The sequence below is a fragment of the Daphnia carinata genome, chromosome 4 (genome assembly GCF_022539665.2).
Source record: "Daphnia carinata strain CSIRO-1 chromosome 4, CSIRO_AGI_Dcar_HiC_V3, whole genome shotgun sequence".
Classification (NCBI taxonomy): domain Eukaryota; kingdom Metazoa; phylum Arthropoda; class Branchiopoda; order Diplostraca; family Daphniidae; genus Daphnia; species Daphnia carinata.
In genome coordinates, this window is record NC_081334.1 from 2,640,133 (window position 1) to 2,659,980 (window position 19,848).

The window sequence follows — 19,848 nt, forward strand, 5'->3', positions numbered from 1 at the left end:
GGCCCGTCCCTGTCAAGCTACAAAAAAAAGGGGATCAAAGGTGGCGTGGCAGCCAACGGGTTAATTAATTAACACTTAACATTACAAAACACACACAATACCAAAAAGACGAGGCGAAGGCGAAGCGACGGGCGAGGCGAAGGCGAAGCGACGGGCGAGGCGAGGCGAAGGCGAAGCGACGGGCGAGGCGAGGCGAAGGCGAAGCGACGGGCGAGGCGAGGCGAGGCGAGGCGAAGGCGAAGCGACGGGCGAGGCGAGGCGAGGCGAAGGCGAAGCGACGGGCGAGGCGAGGCGAGGCGAGGCGAAGGCGAAGCGACGGGCGAGGCGAGGCGAAGGCGAAGCGACGGGCGAGGCGAGGCGAGGCGAGGCGAAGGCGAAGCGACGGGCGAGGCGAGGCGAAGGCGAAGCGACGGGCGAGGCGAGGCGAAGGCGAAGCGACGGGCGAGGCGAGGCGAAGGCGAAGCGACGGGCGAGGCGAGGCGAGGCGAGGCGAAGGCGAAGCGACGGGCGAGGCGAGGCGAGGCGAAGGCGAAGCGACGGGCGAGGCGAGGCGAGGCGAAGGCGAAGCGACGGGCGAGGCGAGGCGAGGCGAAGGCGAAGCGACGGGCGAGGCGAGGCGAGGCGAAGGCGAAGCGACGGGCGAGGCGAGGCGAGGCGAAGGCGAAGCGACGGGCGAGGCGAGGCGAGGCGAAGGCGAAGCGACGGGCGAGGCGAGGCGAGGCGAAGGCGAAGCGACGGGCGAGGCGAGGCGAAGGCGAAGCGACGGGCGAGGCGAGGCGAAGGCGAAGCGACGGGCGAGGCGAGGCGAAGGCGAAGCGACGGGCGAGGCGAGGCGAGGCGAGGCGAGGCGAGGCGAGGCGAAGGCGAAGCGACGGGCGAGGCGAGGCGAAGGCGAAGCGACGGGCGAGGCGAGGCGAAGGCGAAGCGACGGGCGAGGCGAGGCGAAGGCGAAGCGACGGGCGAGACGGGGCAAAACTTAGAGTCTTGATGATCAATTTTGAATTTGACGGACGAAGGAAATGGCATAGATCTAGATGGTAAATGTGAAGAAAACGTGGACCAATGGGGAATATTAGATTTTTTCACGTAACTATAACAAAGAAAACAATTTTACTTATGCCTGCTGTCTGATGCTGGAAAGACTGCAGGGCCAGCGATTAAGCAGAAGAAGGCTAAGTACTTGGCTGTTCTATAATGGGATATCTAACTTTAAAAAAAATTGCAATACTGGACAAGAAAACATTTTGATTACCAAAGTAAATGGTTTAGAGTTGCATGTCTTTGTGTGTTGACAAGCTTTGTAGAAAAGATAAGAAGACTGCTGGAATGTTGGTAGTTATTGCTGGCAACACAACATTAAGCAACACGGTACACTTGCCAGATCAAAAACTGACGGGATACAGTGAATAGATAAAGCTTGGCAGAATGACATTATGGTATTCCAACCCATAGGATTTGCACCGCTGGTGACACTCCTCCACAATCATAAATATCCTTTGCATTTCACATTTCACAAGCTAGATTTCAAAAGCAGATCAATGCCAATTTGATATTCATGGTCGAAATATAAGTCTGATACCTCTAAATGAGCAAAATGGAAACAGAAAAATTTGCATGATTGAATGCAAATGCTAACAGTTTGTCGGTTTCAAAGCTGTCATAGATGTTCACGAGAATGCCCATTACAGTTGAAATAATCCATTAGATGTGCTTCACTTCCAAAACACATAAATATGGCACTGGTAAAACGGATTTCCATATATAAAGATGAAAACACTTAATAGTTGATAGCACACCACTAGTTTTACTTTTCTTTGGAATTTAATACTGTTAACTATGCATTCGAACATGGGTTTCACACATCACCCATAATGATAAAACAAACAGGCACAGCAGCGCCATCTTGTTTCCTTAATAGTAACCAAATGGAAAGTATGTTTTAATAAAAATAAAACCTACCTTTTAAAGTGTTAACTTACATGAAATTTTTAATCCTATTTGTGGTTTCCTATATAGGTGCTGTTTTTGAAAAATAAATAGCCACAAATTTTCACCAACCTGCGTTCTATTATTGTCTTTAGTCGATTGAAAAACGAATATACCAAGTAATGAGATTAGGCCAAAGGATACATAACACCAAAAATCAAATTGGCGGCCGTACAATATGGTACAAAAGCACGAGGAAGAGCATATGTACATAAAAGGTTCGGAATTGTTTATGCCTGATTGTTATTTGTGTTAACCTAAGTTACCACGAGAAAAACAAACAAACAAACACGGACGACATATTTTTGACGGGGATTTTTTAAGCATGTTCACACAGTCAAACGATTATAAAACAAAGATTAAAAGACGACCAAAATTGTCGTAAGAAACGTGAACGTGGTGAGCCAGAAGGTAATTACCGTTTAGTGTGAAATAGATAACGGTTACTAGTACATGCATAAAGGTTATTGATCATGGAGAAACTTAACCTTTTGGCACGGCAGATTTTATGGACCCATACCTATTCGATGGCTGCCGGTGCATTCCCCCCCCCCCCCCCACAGGAGTTCCAATGAAATTATATACGCTAACTGCTGTAAATAATAGTTGTAATTTTCCTGGTGTAATGCATGTCCATCAGTATAAATTAGTCTGAAAACAAAAAAAAAATATTAGACAAAAATATACATGGCTGTTGGTGTTGCCACAACAACTACACTCATGATCTTATGAAAATCACGGTTATCATACATTTTCAAATTTCATTAAATATCAAAGTCCCCTATCCTTTCAGAAGCCGGCAATCAGATTTTGCGTGAATAAATAAAAAGTGTTTAACATTAAACACATTTATAAAACGAATCGTTTGAGTTGAAATCAGCGGTAATTATCTAGGTACTATTGTTTTCGCTACTTAAGAAATTTAAGGGTTTGTAACAACTTTTAATAGTTTTTCAATTGAGCCGTAATCTTTCACTTTTCTCTTTTTGGAGAGGGGAAACTACATATTTTATAGAGTAGGTTAAATTAAGTTATTACTTGCAAATATCGGTGGTGATCGGATCCATTTTTCTTCAGTGACGATTCCATATCCACTTGTCCTTCCGACGTTCCCAGGTTTTACCCACATATACGACATCGAGAAGAGAAAAAAAAATCTAAAATGAAAATGAACACATATTGCAATAAAAAGGCAACAAAAAAATACCAAGCTTTGCATGTAGACACCGTGAAAGTTAGCACGCTACTAAGTTGGTAAGGTTAAAACGGATTTCGGATTCCCTACATTCGATTCTCCAAACGCCTAAGGATATTCCTTGGAGATTTGTGCAATAGGATGGAACAAATTGTGGGGGCAGGACACGAATCAATTGTCCAACAGCGATGGGCCTTTTGTATTTTCGTCCCCCATATTCTGTTTACTCCAGGAAGAAGGAAAAAAAAAGAAAAAAAGTTTATGAGGTGGCATTTAAAACAGTAGGCAGAACTGCTGCAAATCAAACTAGGAAATGTGAAAAAAGTGTATCCTTTACCTTACCCCTCCCTTTCCTCAGGTATGGCTGCTGAATTGCTAGTTAGCAAAGCCACAGCGCAGGTGGCGACGTTATTATTTCAGGAAAACTATTGGTATAACGAATGAAAAGAACCAAAAAACAGGCCTGGATGATAGAATGTTTCGGATTACATGCGGAAGTGCTATATCCGTTTAATCACCTAGACAATTTACATCAAATAAGAACAATAAATTTAGCATAGGAGAGCTTAACTGCATATCAACTAAAACGAGTTAACAATAAAAAAATGGAAGGCTATAAGTCAATTTCTACATGCACAACTTTATTCTGCAAGTTGATGATTATACTAATATGCTACCAGTGAATGTTTTACTTTATCTTTTCTTGATAACAACCTTGCTATGAATGTGGAGCAATGTGATCAGTGGGAATTGGGTGGATGGTTGTTATTAAAGAAGAGAATGGTTTATTTTCTTTTGACCTCATTTCTAATTAAGCTTCTTATCCTCAAACGACCTAATGATCAACGTAATTTCTAATTCATAAACATTTTGCCATTATTTGACCATCCACCCAGTAATTAACAATACAACAAGTGCCTGTCTGCATGGGTTTCATTTCCCACAGACCATGCTTGAATCGGTTTAAATGTTACTTGAGTTTTTTATCTGAAGTAGATTTCAGGCCAATTGAATTCTAAACAAAGGCATATTATTTTAGTTTTGTCATACCTTTTCCCCTGTTGAATCACCAGGTTTATTGGTTATGAAAAAACCAACAGAATAAAATGAATAAAATCTTATGCACACCATAGGTACCTTTTAAATACCTCAGATGTTCTCTTATACCTGCTAATACTGGTTCCGCTTGCCTCTAATTACAGGGGGAAACCTACTGTAAAAGAAAAAAAGTCATACCATTAATATTATTTCCAATAGCACTTTTGCATGAAAATCTTCGTGAATTCTGTGATACGTACGTACGTAAATATAATGAGCAACTTCCAAAACGTGGACTCAACAGATTGACAAAAGTTAACAGTCAGAATGGCGGCATGGCCAACGAAACCATCTTCTGCTACTGCGTTTGGCTTTTGACTCCCTATTGCCATAAAAAATATTTTCGTAAACTTTGTTTAAACCATGCCACAAATTAACGGTGAAGTGCTAACAATTTTTACATTGCACCATATTCAAATCGTTTTTCCAGTGGTCTGAGTAAATAGGGATGTCGTTTATCGATATACCGTATCGAAAAACATGACGGAAAACCGATATTGATTGATTATATCGAGAAATCCGACATAGGCATTTAGTAAACGCCATCTATCAGTAAAGAAAATAATCAAATGTAAATCAACCTCATTGAGAACTAGCGTGCCAGTACGCGCCAGCGCTAACGCCGTACAAAAATTCGGTGCATTTCCAAAACGGTTCATTTAGTGAAAAAACATACTATTTTTTCGGAACCAGGATTCAGTTTTGAGTATACTGTGTGATTTTCAAAAAATTCTAATGACTGTCAGATTTTACATATTTTTGAGAGAAAATTCCCACGGTATCGCCGCCAGTACGTGATAGCGCGCCAGAACGGCCCAGCGCGAAGCAGCACAAAATATTAGGTGCATTTCCAAAACAGTTGATTTAATAAAAAAAAATACAATTTTCTCTGCAGCCTACTTTTCAATAAGTGGAGAATTATGAGAAATCTTTGGAAAAGTTATTTGCACAATGAAATTGTATTTTTTAACAGTGTACCAACCTGGATTAGGATGTAACATCAATATTGTTTAATACATAAATAAATGTTTCATAAAATTTTCGGTGATCCCCATGGATGCAAAACTGTCAACTCTAGCTGTAGACTTCGCTTTTCTATAGCGGTCGTATACAAAAACGTAGCTAATACGATGAATAAAGTTCCGACAATAAATATCGGCGTTACATTAAAATCATCCAGTAAGATATAAGAAAGAATACAGGATAAAACTATTGAATTCGAAGTTGCAAATGTTTTTAAAATATTATCTGCGTACTTCATAATGCCAGCAACTATTATTCCTCCTGATGCCTGATGAAAATTATGAAACATTAAATATTCGTCTTTAGGTTTTAATATTCTTTTACCTGCATAGTTGCTATCAACCACACAAAAGGACTATATCCATGAAAATAGCCTTGATTGATAACCGTACTACCATCTTTCATTAAAACGCCTAACGAGGCAAAAAGAACAGAAAACAAACCTAAAAGCGCCAAAGCAGAAAAAGTGGCTAAGCTAGCCCCATCGCATCATTCAAGGAGAAATTAATAACTTACTTAATTGAATGCTTCTTATTAACAAAGACGATTGCTTTCCATTTTTGATAAGTTTCTCGTTATAAACCCCGGCGAAACCGCTGGTCAGCGTAGCGCAGCTAATCGCTATAAGTCCAAAGACGTAAACTGTTCCTTCTCTTTGCGAACGGAAACTGAAGCCACCACTTTCTTCGTTGACATTAAGCTACTCAAACATATTGACCATTATCATTTTTCAAAATAGGTAATTTACTTGAAACTTACTTGAGTCAAAATCACCCCTATCATTAATAAGAAGAGAGAAATCCATCTTTTCACTGGCAATTTTTGTTTCAGCAATATCCTTGCAAACAACGCCGTCGTCACGATTCTCGCTTGATAAGTGACCTTTCAGATGGGCAAAAAACCGATTAGTAACATAATATTCTGCAAGTGGGAGATCTTGCTGCACGTCTTAAAAGACCATATGATATCCTCTTACTTGATATGTGGCTGCGTCGAGACAAGATAATGAATAAATAATTAAATTGTCTTGCACGACATACAACAAGCTTGGCAATGCCAGGTGAACCGTGTCAAACGGTCGGCATACTATTTCGTCATAGAGCAGCTGGACTGTTTTTCGTATGGAAAATTTCAGCTGCACCGTCATGAGGAGAGTGAGAATCAGCAAGAGTTTTATTACTTCCATTGTAAGTACCAATGTTGATACGACGTACTTATTTTTAGACGTAGCCGCGTTGATCATCGAAGCCCGTAAACAGAGTATTGTCGCAGTATTCTGTGAGAAAATACTACGTTATGTAAAAACATATCGAATGATACATTTCAACTAGGCAAGCGATAACAGAAAAACAGAATTTTACCTGCAGTGTTAATAGTAACAATAAGCCATAGCGAATGACTGATGAAGATCTAAACATTTTCTTATATTACTCGGGCTAAACCACCATAGTTTTCACGTAAATGAAATGGAATCCAATGAATAAGAAACAACTCTGTTGTAGAAAAGGTTAGGTTAACAGCCAGCTCCGCTCCATTAAAGCCACTTGCTTTGTTGTCTACGTGGCTCAAGTGCGTGGAAAGGGAAGAAACAAATTAGTATATGCTATGTGGATTACTGGGGCGCTGCGAGATCATACCTACCGTCATCGTAGTAGCGCCCGTGAGATGATTGATGGACCCGTTATTTCTGTATGGACTGAGGCGTTTGTCGTAATCATCTTTTTCTCTTCCTCGCCAAGGTTACGATGCATGAAAGACAAGGCTTCTGTACTTGTTGAACCACCATTCTCAAACTACAGTGTTACTGTTCTTCTTTGTGCGGCACCTGTTGCGGCTGTTATACCTGTGTTTTAATTTAATTAAATAATAAGTGTTGTGGCATATTTCCTGTTTGGCGAAATGAAGAAATTACACAACCATGAACAGAACGATCATTGCTTTTTTACCTATACGTTTAGCTTTATTTGTTTGATGCTAGTGACTGACCACGACTGGTTATGGTCGGGCTGCCGTATAGGACGTAAAAAAAAAAAAAAATTATCGATGGGTGCTGGAAAGCATAAACCTAGTTTTCAGGAGGAACCTGAGAAGAACGGCTTAAAGAATTTTAGTATGTGCAATCCATTAAAAAACTACTATTATTGCACAATTTGGCAAATTAATCCAAGTAAGGGGTGATTGAAAAGAACCTTTCGATATTCAAAAAGCTTCTATAATACTAATTGCCTTGCGAACGAAACATAAATCGTTTTACAAAATCATGTATACTTGGACGTCCATATCCTAGTTATCAGCGCGTCGACTGTTGATCATCAAAGGCTATGGATGAGGCTTAAGCAATGTACATGGGCATATTGAACCTGAACTTGGGGCACGAGTCTACGGCCTGATGAGACCCTTTTGTGGTCAATTAATAATTCGTTAAACGAAATTTGGCGAAAAAAAAAAACACAACAAAATAAAACAAAAGAGCAAACAACATAAAGCATGACTTAACGTAACTAAACAAAATCATTAACCTTCTGGTAGTTCGTAATGAATTAGTTCAATGCAGACGAGCGTTTTGGTAGATTGTTCGACTCTTGAAACATGCAAAAAAAATATTTTCAGGTAAAATTTTTGTTTTGAAACAATGATTGTTTCAAAATATAGGTCGATATTGTGAAAACATACCTTTAAGATTTGTATTGGCTCACAAACTAGATCAAATCTAGGGAAGAATGACACATTTTTCCCTTGGTTTCAACCTTCACCCCTGCTGAACGTAAACTGCGCGAAGCTGGCATGAAATTGTACTGAAATTTTTGGAGGTTAAAAACAATTGACTGCGTACCGTCGCACTACGGTTTGACATTTCATTTGGTAGATCAGCCACAGAAATAAAGCAGTAGTCGTCTACAAGCCAATCCGTCATCCCAGCAAGCGTTGTTAATCTTTTGTGAAAAACATAGTATTTTTGTTGACGGCAATTAGAATAATAAGAAAATGTTGTACTTGGAAGATTATTTGGAAAGTATGTCAGTGTTTCAAGTGATAATAATGATTAAGGTTGAAATTTAAATATTACCACCTCCCTCTTTGTAGTGATAGAGCATTTGCCCCAAGAACTGAGGGATCGATTTACGGAAATGCGCGAAATGGATTTACAAGTTCAAAGTAACAATCGAATGTGTCGTGATTTTAAGTTTCCTTCAGAAAAATAACTGTTTTCGTTGGGACAGATACTACTGATAGCATTGAGGAGAGAATTCGTGTTTTGTTTAGCAATGCTAAGAAGCTGAAAACTCCAGAACGAGATGCAGAATATGAAAACATTCGCAAAGACTACTTTAAAGTGTTGGATGATGCTGGTAATTGTCACAAATAGTTTGATAATTATTCAGCCTTTTATTACTGTGAGTGATTTGATGACAATCAAGATGAAAAAGTTCAACAAGCCAACCAAATGTATGATTTGGTTGACCGATACCTGAGGCGGTTGGACCAGGAACTTCATAAATTTAAAATGGAACTGGAAGCTGACAACAGAGGCATCACAGAAGTATTGGAAAAGCGTAAGTAGTCCAAGTTTGTTTTTGTTTTCTTTACCTTCTGAGATTGTCATTGTTTTGCACATTACATTAAAATAGGTTCACTTGAACTGGACATGCACAATGGGTCCCATTCACAAAAGGAAAATCGTCACGTAACCTCCCATTCACGAGTGGCGGAAAGAGATCGTGAAAGAGACGGAAGGCGCGCAGCTGGGTATGAGACTTACATTTCCACAATGCTATAGTATATAGAACATTCTTTAAAACTGAATTTTAATGTGTTCAGGGGAACTCAAATGAATAGACAAAGTAGTGCTGCTAGCCTACCTGCACTGGAAAAAACATGGTACGGAGAGACTCCAGCTGCCTCTCAAGCGATTCCTTCTGCAACGTTGGCGGTTACAGCTCCTATTTCGGCTACATTAGGCCACAGCAGTTCGGGGAACTCTGTTATAGCCGCAGCCGCTGCGCAAGCGATTGCTGCAACACAACAGGTATAATGCTCGCAGGCTTGATTTGGTTGCATTACTTGTTTAAAAACAAGATTCGACCCCTTTCTAGGTGCAACAAGGTCGACGTAGTGCAAGCATGAAAGCCTCGTACGAAGCTCTGCAGCAATTCACGCAGTCCACTGATGTGGGTGTTTTGGGAATCACCCCTAATTTGTCTCTCCCATCAGTCGATGCACGTGAAGTGGCGGCTAACGCAACGGCCTTGGTGTCTGCTGGCCACTCAACAAAGAAACAGAAAAAGTAATAAGTAAATCATTTCTCCGTATGCAACAAAACTCATTAGATTTTTACGCTAGGAAGCGAGAACCAGCCGTTGAATTGCCTGTGGTTCCAAGTGAACCGATGGAAGTCGCCGCCGAAGAGGCCATGGAAACCGAAGAATGTGTCGAAGGCGAATGGGCCCCAGATCCTAATGAACCCCGCTACTGTTTGTGCAACCAAGTCAGTTATGGCGACATGGTGGCATGTGACAATCCAGACGTAAGGATGATTTACTGTTCAATCATAACAAAGCGGTTCTTTATAGCCCGATGACTTTTGTTTGGCAGTGCCCTCTAGAGTGGTTCCATTACGCTTGCGTCGACATAACAGCTCCTCCCAAAGGGAAATGGTATTGCCCTCGCTGCGCTACGTCAATGAAGCGAAGAGGGAGGAAGCAGTAAGCTATTTGGACTTGTCGGTTGTATGAGACTTTTTTTTTAGTCTTGTATTTGGTATTTGCTGTATTAAAGAGAATTATGTAGATGTCAATGACGTGCACGGTAATGAAATGTTTGATTGTTCTCAGCTGAGAGTTGGAACCATTTGGGGCGACAAAAGCATAATGCGAGAAAGAAAAGGGCCAGTAGGTTCGCTGTGTCGTTCCTTACATTTGGCTTTGCTTTTCGACGTGAAAATCCTAGCCATTCCCTGCTGGTCTTTGACGTGTTTCCAGCACTCGGGGCTGCTGGACTAGAAGTTTTGGGATCTAGTAAAGCCTAAGAGCAGATTCATTGGTGTACGTGTTTTTTTTTTTTATTTGAAAATGTTGTATTGATTCATGGATTAATGGAATGCGAGGCCACGTCTATGTACAGCGGCAACAATACAAGAAACGGTCGAGGGGAATAAAACACGGTGCGAATTCGTCCGAAATCAAATCGAAAGAGAGATAGGTAAAGGAAAGAGAAAGATGCAATAGAAGAGAAGAGGAAATCAGAACAGTTATCAAATAAATTTGGGAGACATAAAACAACTTATATTAGGTGTTCCTTTTGCTTTGCCGATACACACACACATCAAAGAGGCTTGAAAACCATTGATCGCTTTGTGATCGAACCGACTTTGAATTGAAATATACATAAGAGCCTAAATTGGCGAATGGCAGGTAATTGAGATTTTTTCTTTAACGAGGAGGGATGTTGGGTGTAATAAGGTTTAAACAGATCATCGTGCCAATGATCGTCCGATTGATTTTCAAAATAAAGCCTATCGTAATCGAAATAAATGAATCTGGATTTCCCCTCCTAAACTCAATAGATTCTCAACAAAAAAACAAAACAAACTTCTCTTTGTTTCACTGACGATGAGTCACGCAGTGTGGCGCGAAGATGTGTCTAGTTGGTTAAAGGCTTGTTAAGAAACATCCTTGGTTAAGGCTTCTTATCGTCTATATGTACAAAGATATATACTAAAAAAAAAAAAAAGAGGGCAACATGTTGGACTGTGAAAAAAAGAAACGGCAGCGACAGAAAAACATGTGTCCTAACAACCAAATACTGTCGAAGAGCTGCAACACTCGTTTACTTGGAACGAGAATCCAAAGCCCTTATCCCCCCCCCCCCCCCCACTCAATTTGGAATATAATCCCTTAAGCTAGAAAAATACAAAAACAATAAAAATCAGAAAATTTCGAGACTGAGATTTCGTACCGGCCGGAGTCGCAATTTAGACAGGACGACAAGGGAACGCTTTTCGATTTGCTTAGGTAATAGAGAAACACAACAATGCCGCCAAGGAGGAACATACTTAGATGAGGAGATAATCCAGAAAATCAAAAAAAAAAAGAAAAAAAAAAATTGGAGAAGGAAACGACCGAGCATAGATTACAATCGTTTCTCAAAGCTCTACGAAACACGAAATGATTAACAACCGGTCCAAAAAGAAAAAAAACGAAGACGAAAGAAGCAGCACCATAGGGGAACATTCTCGTTAGAAAGGAACCCCGCAAAACACATCCAAAACCCGACGAGGAATTGACACAGCAGCAAACTCATTCCTTGAAAATTCTTCGTTGTTTGTGTGTGTGTGTGTGTGTGTTTTAGTTTTTTTTTTTTTTCTTTATGTGCCGTGTGCACGTCCGCTATGTGTGTGTGCCCATCAACAAAAAACGTCCGATGGAAGCCGGGTAAATTGCAGACGAAATGTGCTGTGTGTATACGGTGGTGTTCGTGATTTTTCCTCTTCGTTTTTTTTTTTTTTTTTTTTTTCCTTTTACACGATGGCAGATTTGGTGGGGCGGGAAATGCAGAGAGAAAAAAAGGGGGGGGGGGAAGAGACATAAAAAAATAGCAATCGGACTCGAACGAGACGAAACAAAACAACAGTTGTTTTTTGTTTTTGTTTTTTAGCCGAAAAACAAAACAAAACAAAACAAAAACAAAATATGCTGTGCTCACGAGAAGGGCGTTATCACAGATGTACAAACTGTACTCGCCTCGGTGCGGGTTTTTCGGCCTACAAAGAGGTCGATGCTGCCAACCAAAGCTCAAACGCTTTATTAAAATTTTAATTTTTTTTTTTTTTTTTTTTTTTTTTTTTTTTTTTTTTTTTTTGTAAGTATTGCGTTGACGTTGTATTGTTTACAACTGTACGATATTTAATAATAACGATAGTAATATTAATAATAAAGAGGAATAACGATAGAAAGGGAATTTAAAGAGCTGGACCTCGGATGTCGTTTCAAAAGTGACCAACAAACGATAATTGATAATCTTTATGACGATTAAAGTAAATTGGAATCGACCAATAAACAGACAAGAGGATTTCGAAAAGAGCGGGCGACGAAACGAACGAATGACCAAGGAAAAAAAAAAAAAACAACAAAAATTTGATATTGCAATTTGTCTTTGTGAAAATAATTCTGCAACGTTGAGCCTTTGCCGTTGTGCTGAATATATGCATTCTTTAAATAAGCTTTGATATCGGATGAAGTCAATCATCAAGAATATAACGGGCAAGTGGAGTGGGGGAAAGCCTTCCGAGGACGGAAGGAGGAGGGACGAGAAAAAGCCAAAAAAAAAATAAATAAATAAAAACCCAAAACCAAAACAAATGCTGTCTCAAAATGTGCAGCAAATTGAAATTGAATTTGCCTCGCTACCTGTTAAAGTGCTCCGTGTGTGTGTGTGTGTGTGTGTGTGTGATTCGATTACCCCATATATAGCATATGAAATAATTTAAAAAGAAGAAGATGAGCTGATGATGGAGGGCGAGGCTGGTCGCGGTCATACGTCCGTCGACCGCGAACTGATACTGGACGAGGATCGTGAATGAATCACTACTTTGTGTCCGTTTTTCGTAGCGTATCCGTCACTGTCTATCAGGATGGCCGTTTGTTGGTGTTGCAAGTCACTCGATGCACCAGCAACGGCTGAACTAGATGAAGGGTCGTGTGCCCCGGCTTCGCCCGTCCTTCTGCCAGTTTCACTGCCCGCACCGCTACAACCATCGCCGTCAGTGGAGCCTGATCCTCGCGGTTTATCACGATGTCGTCGCCACGCGTTCTGAATGAGCCGGGCGCAATACTCTTCACGCTGTCGCCACAGGGTAGACGAAACCGGGTCGTACCCGGGTCGTTCAATGGCCTGGGCCGCTTCGTCGATTTCAACCGGTTCTTCTATCGGGTTGCCTTTGCGGGCGAAAAAGTCGCGCGTCAGTGCGTCCAGGATATCGACGCAGTACATCAAATCTCCTCGACAGATGGGAATATCCATCGAGACGATTTTGTACTTGTTGGGCTTGTGAATTTGTAATGGCGGTTCCAGCACGTCCAGGAAATCGGGTAGCTGATCGTAACGAATGTACTGCGTGCCCTCCGGATCGAATTGCTGCCAAATTTCGTAGTACATGTCGTAGTCGTCGTCTGTTAAACCTTCCTGGACGTCTTCGGTAGCTTGTGAGTAATTCTCCAAAATAACGGCAATGTACATGTTGATGACGATCAAGAAAGAGATGACCAGGTAGGAGAGCAAATAAGCGATGCCCATCGTGGTGTGACCGCAGTTGCCGGGATCGCCTGTTTCGGGATTGGGCAAATTGCACTCGACCTCGTTGATGATGCCCTCCAATACACTGTCCCATCCGGCTGACGTCGACATCTGGAAGAGCAAGATCATCGCTTTGCCAAACGTTTCAAAGTTGTAGACTTCGTCGATGCCCGACTTGTGCTTGACGTTCATGAAGAACGACATGCCGAAGATGGCGTAAATGAACATGACCAAGAAGAGCAGCAGGCAAATGTTGAACAAGGCCGGCAAAGACATGGCCAAGGCGAATAGTAGTGTCCGGATACCCTTGGCGCCTTTAACGAGACGCAAGACTCGGCCAACTTTGGCTACTCGCACAACACGCAACAATGTCGGCGACACGAAGTACTTTTCGATCAAGTCGCTCAATACCATACCTGCAAAAAAGCAAAAAAGAAGTTAGTGAACGTCAGCTGTTAAGGCTCGGCTCAGATTCACTGAGTACCGGAACGTGCTGGCGCGACAGAATTATTATTATTTTTTTTTTTTTTCACGCGCAAGTACGTTCCGGCAATAAGCCAGATTTCAAGTAATCCAGTCAGTTGAAACGTATCAAAAGACAAAATTGAAAATTTGAGAGAATTGCGAACCCAATATGGACAAAATGACGACGACGAAATCGAACAGATTCCACGGCTCCTTAAAATAGTAATGGCGAAGAGCGAACACTTTGAGACTGCACTCGGCCGTGAAGATGACGATGAAAAATATGTTGAGGTAGTCCAATATGTTGGACAAGATCTGGGCCGGCTTGTACTGATCCAGCGTCATGGTCAACATGTTCAGCCCGATGAACAACATGATAATCATGTCGAACTTTTTATTGGTGACGATTTGAAAGACGATCGCTTGCGGACGCCACTGTCAATGCGCAATGAATCAAAAGGTTTTTTTTTTATCGATCAAGATGAACGGGGATCACGACTCGTGTTCGTACCTGAGGTCTGGGAATGGCTTTGAGTGGCTTTTTCGAGCCCATTTTCTTCATGGCGCTGTAGTATTTCTTCTGATCTTCGGTCATAAACATTTCCAGCGAGCCACCAGCTTTCTTTTTCTGTTCGTTGAAGTTGTCAATGATGACTCCAATAAAGAGGTTGAGCGTGAAGAACGAGCCGAAGATGATGAAGAACACGAAATAGAGGTACATGTAGATATTGACCTCCCTCTTCGGCTGCTCGTCCACCTGTCAAACGGAAACATGTCGGTTTCATAGTTTAGCAAAGATCCAGACGATTAGAATGGGTGGGGCGTTACGTCTCGAGAATCGGTGGCATCTTTCATAATTTGCATCCAGCCTTTGAATGTGGCAACTTGGAAGAGTGACAAATAAGCTTTGCCGACGTGGTCGAAATTCATGGGCGAGTTTTCCCAGGTGTAATTGCTGCTCTCTGCCTTCTCTAAACACTGCGTCTTGTTCTTGACGAACTCGACCGAGACTACTTCGCCTTCCGAATCAACACACTGTAAACAGAAATGATTGGATTTTAAGGGTACGCATCGCTCGTGTCATCGAATGCAAATTCTTTTCGATTACCTTGTAATATTTACCGGCGAACATTTGAACTCCCATGATGGCAAAGATGAGCCAAAGAATAAGACAGACCAACAACACATTGAAAATGCTAGGAATGGCCTGGATGAGCGCGTTGACCACCACCTATGGAGGTCGTTTTGCACACAGGGATATTTAAAAAAAAATTTATATTAGTTCCAATTATCATAAAAGTACATTTTTTCATCTTCACGTTTCGATTTACTTTCTTGCTTTAGAAAAAAAAAAAATAATAAAATAAAAAATGGGGAACATAACCGAGTTGAAACAGGGAAACTGGCCTTGCTGTTTATATACAATCAAATGTTGCACTAGCATAAAAAAAAAAAAAAAAAAAAAGAAACATTACAGTGATCTCTCAGAATTTATAACCATTCGATAGAAAAATAAAGGAATGTATATTGTGGAATAGATAATTAAAAAAAAAAACGGATTCTATGAATTACTTTAAATACGAACGAGAGGTTTGAAATCTTTGCATGCCCAATTCGTTTGCTTTCCGATTATATTTAACGATACAAAAAAAAACGTGGTTGAAATATCAAACCCAACTAAACGCATGCCTCGACTAGAAAAAAAAAAAATCAATCCCGATTCATGTTTTGAACATATTTACCGTCCTGTTTTTAAGTTTTTAAGTCTCCTTCTTTTTTACGTCATTAGCACAATTTCGAAATGGGAGAGCTCACTCTTTTGTTTTCATTTGTTCATCTTGCAAGTACCGATGGCCGGTGCTTGTCGTTTTTAATGTTTTAACATTTTTAGTTGTATGCAAAGGTGATCGATTATCCGTCTCGGGATGATTAGAACGCAAAAACTCGTGAACGACGGAATGTGCAACCGACAACGATCGTCATTTCGCTCAAAAATCTCCGGTGTAAAAGAATAAAAGTGTTTTTTTTTTTGTTTTTTTAAAGAGGGAAATAGAATTAAAAGAGGGCGCAGTCTCAGAAAATTGAGCAGAATGGGGGATTTAAAATTGTTGAGGATTGGGATCAAAGAGCAACATGCTTGAAACATTTACGTTTTAGTTTGTTGTTTTGATTCTTATTCGCCACCCGACCAGAGGATCAGACGAAAAAAAAGCCAAAGGAAACATGAAATAACATTGGAAAGCGTGTCAAGACTTGAACCCGGACAACAGATCAATCATGCCATACATTTCTTGTCCTTCAAAACACTACGTTCTACACACCGCGGATTGGGTGTGGCCCCGTTGGCAGGCACGACGATCATGCAATTGAATCGATTGAAGCGCGTTCGCAATGCGCAAGCCGAAAATAAAAATATAAACGTGATCTTTTCGTTAAAAAAAAAAAAAAAAAAAAAAAAAGACTCAAGTGAACAGAAAAAGAAAGCAAGAAAAAAAATGAAAGATGGGGAAGTGCTTTACAGTACAAATGCAAGGTGTTGGTTTGATCTTTTTTTTTTTTTTTTTTTTTTGTGTGTGTTTTGGTTTGTTTACCCTCATGCCCTGAAAGCGAGCCAAAGCCCTCAGCGGTCTCAGCGCTCGCAACGTCCGCATCGTTTTGAACGCTTGAATCTTGCCGCCGCCAAAAAGCGAGGCCACATAATTCACCAACGAGACCTGAACACAACACGAACACAATTACCACTCGGATTATGGGATCTTTTACTTTTTTTTGTTTTGTTTTGTTTTTTGTGTCCCTCTTGGCTTTTAATTTTTTTTTTTTTTTGTTTGTTGCTGTCGCTTCATTTTGTTGCGGGTTTTCCTTTTTTTTTTTTTTTTTTTCAAAGCAACAAGACATTTTAAGCGTTTGACATCCAGTTGTCAATGTATGCCATCACGACACACATAACTGGATGGCAAAGAGATCAAACTCAAAAAGAAAAAAGGCACACACGCACGGCCACCAACACACATTGAGGAATGGCAATCACGCTCACAAGATATCAAGTGGAAAATGAGAAATGGAATAGATAGATCTACACAAGTCCTATGGCAGACGCTATGTAGACCTAAGACACATCGTATCCTTACGCTTTCAAATAATCGGTGCGTTCTCTCTTTTTTCTCGGCTAGAACGAGAACCCAGAAAAATCAGAAGCCAAAAAAAAACAAAAAACAAAAGAACAATGAAATCAAACGGTACGATGGACATGGCCAAAAATTAAAATATAAAAAACAGAAATAAAAAAACAAAACAACAATGGTTAGCGGACAGCAGAAGGATGAGAGAGAGAGAGAGAGAGAGAGAGAGAGCACAGCCAACACGCGAAGGCTAGAATAGAGAGAAAAGCGACGGACATTAGACACATTATCTTTCTCGCGGACTATAATAAATATGTACGGCTACCGCAAATCAAAAAATCAAAAAAAAAAAAAACATCCATAAAACAGCCGCCTCTGGAAATATGAAACACGGCATCGGTCGGGGGGGGTGGGTGGTGGTAGATGCGCGTAGACGTAGGAATCAAAAGATAGAGAGCGAGAGAGAGAGAGACGGTATCGGAAATGAGGAGATTTGAAAATTTGGTTGAACGATTTCATTTCAGCCCGATTAGCATTTTGGAAAAGTTCCTACGCGTTTAAGACAATTCTCGAAGACGTTCGCGGGTCGCTACGTGAAAAAAAACTCGTGTCGCTCAGTTTTGTTTTTGCAACGACTAGGACAACACACGATTAAAAGTACTTAAAAACTTACACGCATGCCCTCCCACCGCGAAACGGCACGCAACGGTCTGAGTGCCCGCAGTGTGCGCATCGAGCGGAAAGCTGGGATATCGGCCGCCCCGGCCAGAGTAGCCGCCAAGTTGACCAGCGAGAGCTAATGGAGTCACAAACAAGTTTAATGTGCCGTGGATAATTTTAAAAACAAACAAAAAAACAAAACAAAACATGACGGTCAATGAATGTATGCAGCATAGATTGGCGGACTTGGTTGTCAAAGGCCTACGACAAAATGTACGTACGAGGCCCATAACGGGGAGGGGTTTTTCAAACGGATTTTGTCTGACTGTCCGCTGCGCTTTGCACCCGAAAAAAAAAAAAAAAAAAAAAAAAAAACGAAACAAAATGAAAAAAAAAAAAACACGAACAAGCATCACGCAAAACAGAAAGGAAATGAGGGTTGGGGGGGGAGCAAAGAGGAGGAAATAAAAAAAAATGGCTACATCAAAAAGTCCGCGCGTCACGCCACTGCGCGGAACTAGCTGCCCTTAAAAACACAACCGATCGATTAGTCACAAGATCAATATCAGCACACAGAGATACGGGGCAAATGCAGACAGACGGGGGAGGCCCTTCTCTTTCCTGTAATGAAACTTTTATCCTTTTTCGTTTTTAATTAATAAGAAAAAACCTTAACGTTCCAGCCATTAATCCAAACGCCGAGACACGGATGTCTCTCTCTCTTTTTCACTGCGTGACGAATGACTTCAAATCATAATTTACGTCGCTCATCTTTTTTTTTTTTTTTTTCTTTTGAAAGGGGGTTCGGCGTGTGCCATCCATTTTGCATTTAAATATGAGGAAAAAAAAAAAAAAAAAAAAAATTTCATGATGTACCATGACGATGATGAAGTCGAGCCAGCACCAGGCGTTTGTAAAGTAGTTCTTGAAGCCAAGTGCCAGCCACTTGATGAGCATCTCAATGAAAAAGATGACGGTGAAGATACGGTCCATGTAATAAAGGATGTCCTGTAGGACGGGCCTCTCCGATAGGTAAATATCCTCCAGAGCCTTAGGGAAGAGTAGGGATATATAAGTTATTGGATTTGCTGTGACAGACAAGAGACAAAAAAATAATAATATGTTGGACTCTGGCACACGTTTGTGTTTGTCTTCAATAAATAAATAAATAAATAAATAAAAAAAAAAAATGATGTCCTTACGAGAGCCAAACTGGATAGGAGGATCATGATGATGACGGCCGTCTCAAAGTACTTGTTTTCGATGAGCCGGAAGGTCTTGAGTCGGAGCATGGCCCAGCCTTGCCAGAACGGCGACTCGTCATTGCCTTTGATGATGGGAATCTTCTCGTACCAATGATCCGGGAAGCAAGCGTCCGGGTATTGCGGATCTTCTTCGCTGTCCACGCGAGCCGCTATTTTCGGGATAGCCTTCTCCTCTTCGCCATCCGTCCCATCTTCGTGTCCGTCTCCAAACGACCGACCTTCTTCATCGACCTCTTCCGGCCCGTCACCTTTAAAGCTCTCACCGTCGACATCATCTGCGTTTGGGGGGGGGGGGGGGGGGGGGGGGGGGGGGGGGGGGGGGGGGGGGGGGGGGGGGGGGGGGGGGGGGGGGGGGGGGGGGGGGGGCACCCGTAAGCTACCCTTATGACTGTCATCCCTCGTTATCCGGTGGCAATGGCTCCCATAAGATTGGTAACTGTCAACAAAACAAAATAAAAAAAAAAAACAAACAAACAAACATAAGAAAACAAGAGCATTTTGCAAGAGCATCCTTGGATTGCGCGTCACACACCTGATAGTGTCATCGTCTTTGACGGTTTTACGGCAGTCAATGTCGAGGACGAGCTCGTCGGGCCGTTTCTTCGTGCTATTCATTCCGATGATGCAACCCGAAGCGTTGTTGGGCGTCTTCTTGTTTTTCAATTTACTCATCGATTCATCTGCAAATAAAAATGAAAAAAAAAAAACAGAAAGTTTATTAGTTAACTTGTTCATTTTAGATCTT

The 19,848-nt window shown here is 41.4% G+C and overlaps 3 protein-coding genes and 2 long non-coding RNA genes across 6 annotated transcripts in view; 1 reads left to right on the forward strand and 4 right to left on the reverse strand.

Moving 5' to 3' along the window:
• Positions 1 to 907: 907 nt before the first annotated feature.
• LOC130694709 (uncharacterized) lies at positions 908 to 1,853 on the reverse strand. Its single transcript, XR_009002123.1, has 4 exons — positions 1,580 to 1,853; positions 1,253 to 1,517; positions 1,115 to 1,189; positions 908 to 1,030 (listed from the first exon to the last, which is right to left on the reverse strand). It is a non-coding gene; the product is annotated as an uncharacterized LOC130694709 (long non-coding RNA).
• A 1,358-nt stretch (positions 1,854 to 3,211) lies between these two features.
• On the reverse strand, positions 3,212 to 4,394 carry LOC130694711 (uncharacterized). The gene is made up of 3 exons (XR_009002125.2): positions 4,349 to 4,394; positions 3,519 to 3,699; positions 3,212 to 3,400 (listed from the first exon to the last, which is right to left on the reverse strand). It is a non-coding gene; the product is annotated as an uncharacterized LOC130694711 (long non-coding RNA).
• A 900-nt stretch (positions 4,395 to 5,294) lies between these two features.
• Positions 5,295 to 8,053, reverse strand: LOC130694659 (UDP-N-acetylglucosamine transporter-like). Of its 2 annotated transcripts, XM_057517747.2 has the most exons (9): positions 7,976 to 8,053; positions 7,822 to 7,883; positions 6,940 to 7,145; positions 6,664 to 6,858; positions 6,279 to 6,578; positions 6,062 to 6,184; positions 5,819 to 6,002; positions 5,627 to 5,745; positions 5,295 to 5,570 (listed from the first exon to the last, which is right to left on the reverse strand). In XM_057517747.2, the coding sequence occupies exons 4-9, from the start codon at positions 6,718 to 6,720 to the stop codon at positions 5,310 to 5,312; spliced, it is 1,044 nt and encodes a 347-aa protein (XP_057373730.1). In that variant the 5' UTR covers positions 6,721 to 6,858; positions 6,940 to 7,145; positions 7,822 to 7,883; positions 7,976 to 8,053; the 3' UTR covers positions 5,295 to 5,309. The 2 variants fall into 2 exon arrangements, with proteins under 2 accessions (XP_057373730.1, XP_057373731.1); XM_057517748.2 differs by lacking the exons at positions 6,940 to 7,145; positions 7,822 to 7,883; positions 7,976 to 8,053 and having other exon boundaries at positions 6,664 to 6,889.
• Positions 8,054 to 8,182: 129 nt separating this feature from the next.
• LOC130694653 (inhibitor of growth protein 3-like) lies at positions 8,183 to 10,429 on the forward strand. Its single transcript, XM_057517738.2, has 10 exons — positions 8,183 to 8,315; positions 8,387 to 8,458; positions 8,524 to 8,652; positions 8,722 to 8,856; positions 8,932 to 9,049; positions 9,122 to 9,329; positions 9,397 to 9,587; positions 9,644 to 9,827; positions 9,896 to 10,005; positions 10,135 to 10,429. Exons 1-10 carry the CDS (start codon positions 8,288 to 8,290, stop codon positions 10,136 to 10,138), a joined length of 1,179 nt encoding a protein of 392 aa, XP_057373721.1. The 5' UTR covers positions 8,183 to 8,287; the 3' UTR covers positions 10,139 to 10,429.
• Positions 10,430 to 12,434: 2,005 nt separating this feature from the next.
• Positions 12,435 to 19,848, reverse strand: part of LOC130694690 (sodium channel protein para-like) — a 31,808-nt gene continuing 24,394 nt past the window's right edge. The window contains exons 23-31 of the mRNA XM_057517791.2: positions 19,636 to 19,783; positions 19,041 to 19,539; positions 18,715 to 18,888; positions 17,852 to 17,974; positions 15,168 to 15,290; positions 14,888 to 15,094; positions 14,571 to 14,816; positions 14,224 to 14,494; positions 12,435 to 14,010 (exon numbers count right to left, since the gene is read on the reverse strand). Coding sequence (XP_057373774.1) covers positions 12,833 to 14,010; positions 14,224 to 14,494; positions 14,571 to 14,816; positions 14,888 to 15,094; positions 15,168 to 15,290; positions 17,852 to 17,974; positions 18,715 to 18,888; positions 19,041 to 19,539; positions 19,636 to 19,783 — 2,969 coding nt within the window. The 3' untranslated portion in view covers positions 12,435 to 12,832. The remainder of the gene's footprint in view (positions 14,011 to 14,223; positions 14,495 to 14,570; positions 14,817 to 14,887; positions 15,095 to 15,167; positions 15,291 to 17,851; positions 17,975 to 18,714; positions 18,889 to 19,040; positions 19,540 to 19,635; positions 19,784 to 19,848) is intronic.

Bases quoted from the DNA above. Each gene is read 5' to 3' on its own strand.
- LOC130694653 (XM_057517738.2), top strand. From the start codon at position 8,288: ATGTTGTACTTGGAAGATTATTTGGAAA. The intron at 8,459-8,523 runs GTAACAATCGAA...TCGTTGGGACAG, and splicing joins AATGGATTTACAAGTTCAAA to ATACTACTGATAGCATTGAG. The intron at 8,857-8,931 runs GTAAGTAGTCCA...ACATTAAAATAG, and splicing joins CACAGAAGTATTGGAAAAGC to GTTCACTTGAACTGGACATG.
- LOC130694659 (XM_057517747.2), bottom strand. From the start codon at position 6,720: ATGTTTAGATCTTCATCAGTCATTCGCTATGGCTTATTGTTACTATTA. The intron at 6,579-6,663 runs GTAAAATTCTGT...ATTTTCTCACAG, and splicing joins TGTTACTATTAACACTGCAG to AATACTGCGACAATACTCTG. The intron at 5,746-5,818 runs GTAAGTTATTAA...TGGCGCTTTTAG, and splicing joins AATAAGAAGCATTCAATTAA to GTTTGTTTTCTGTTCTTTTT.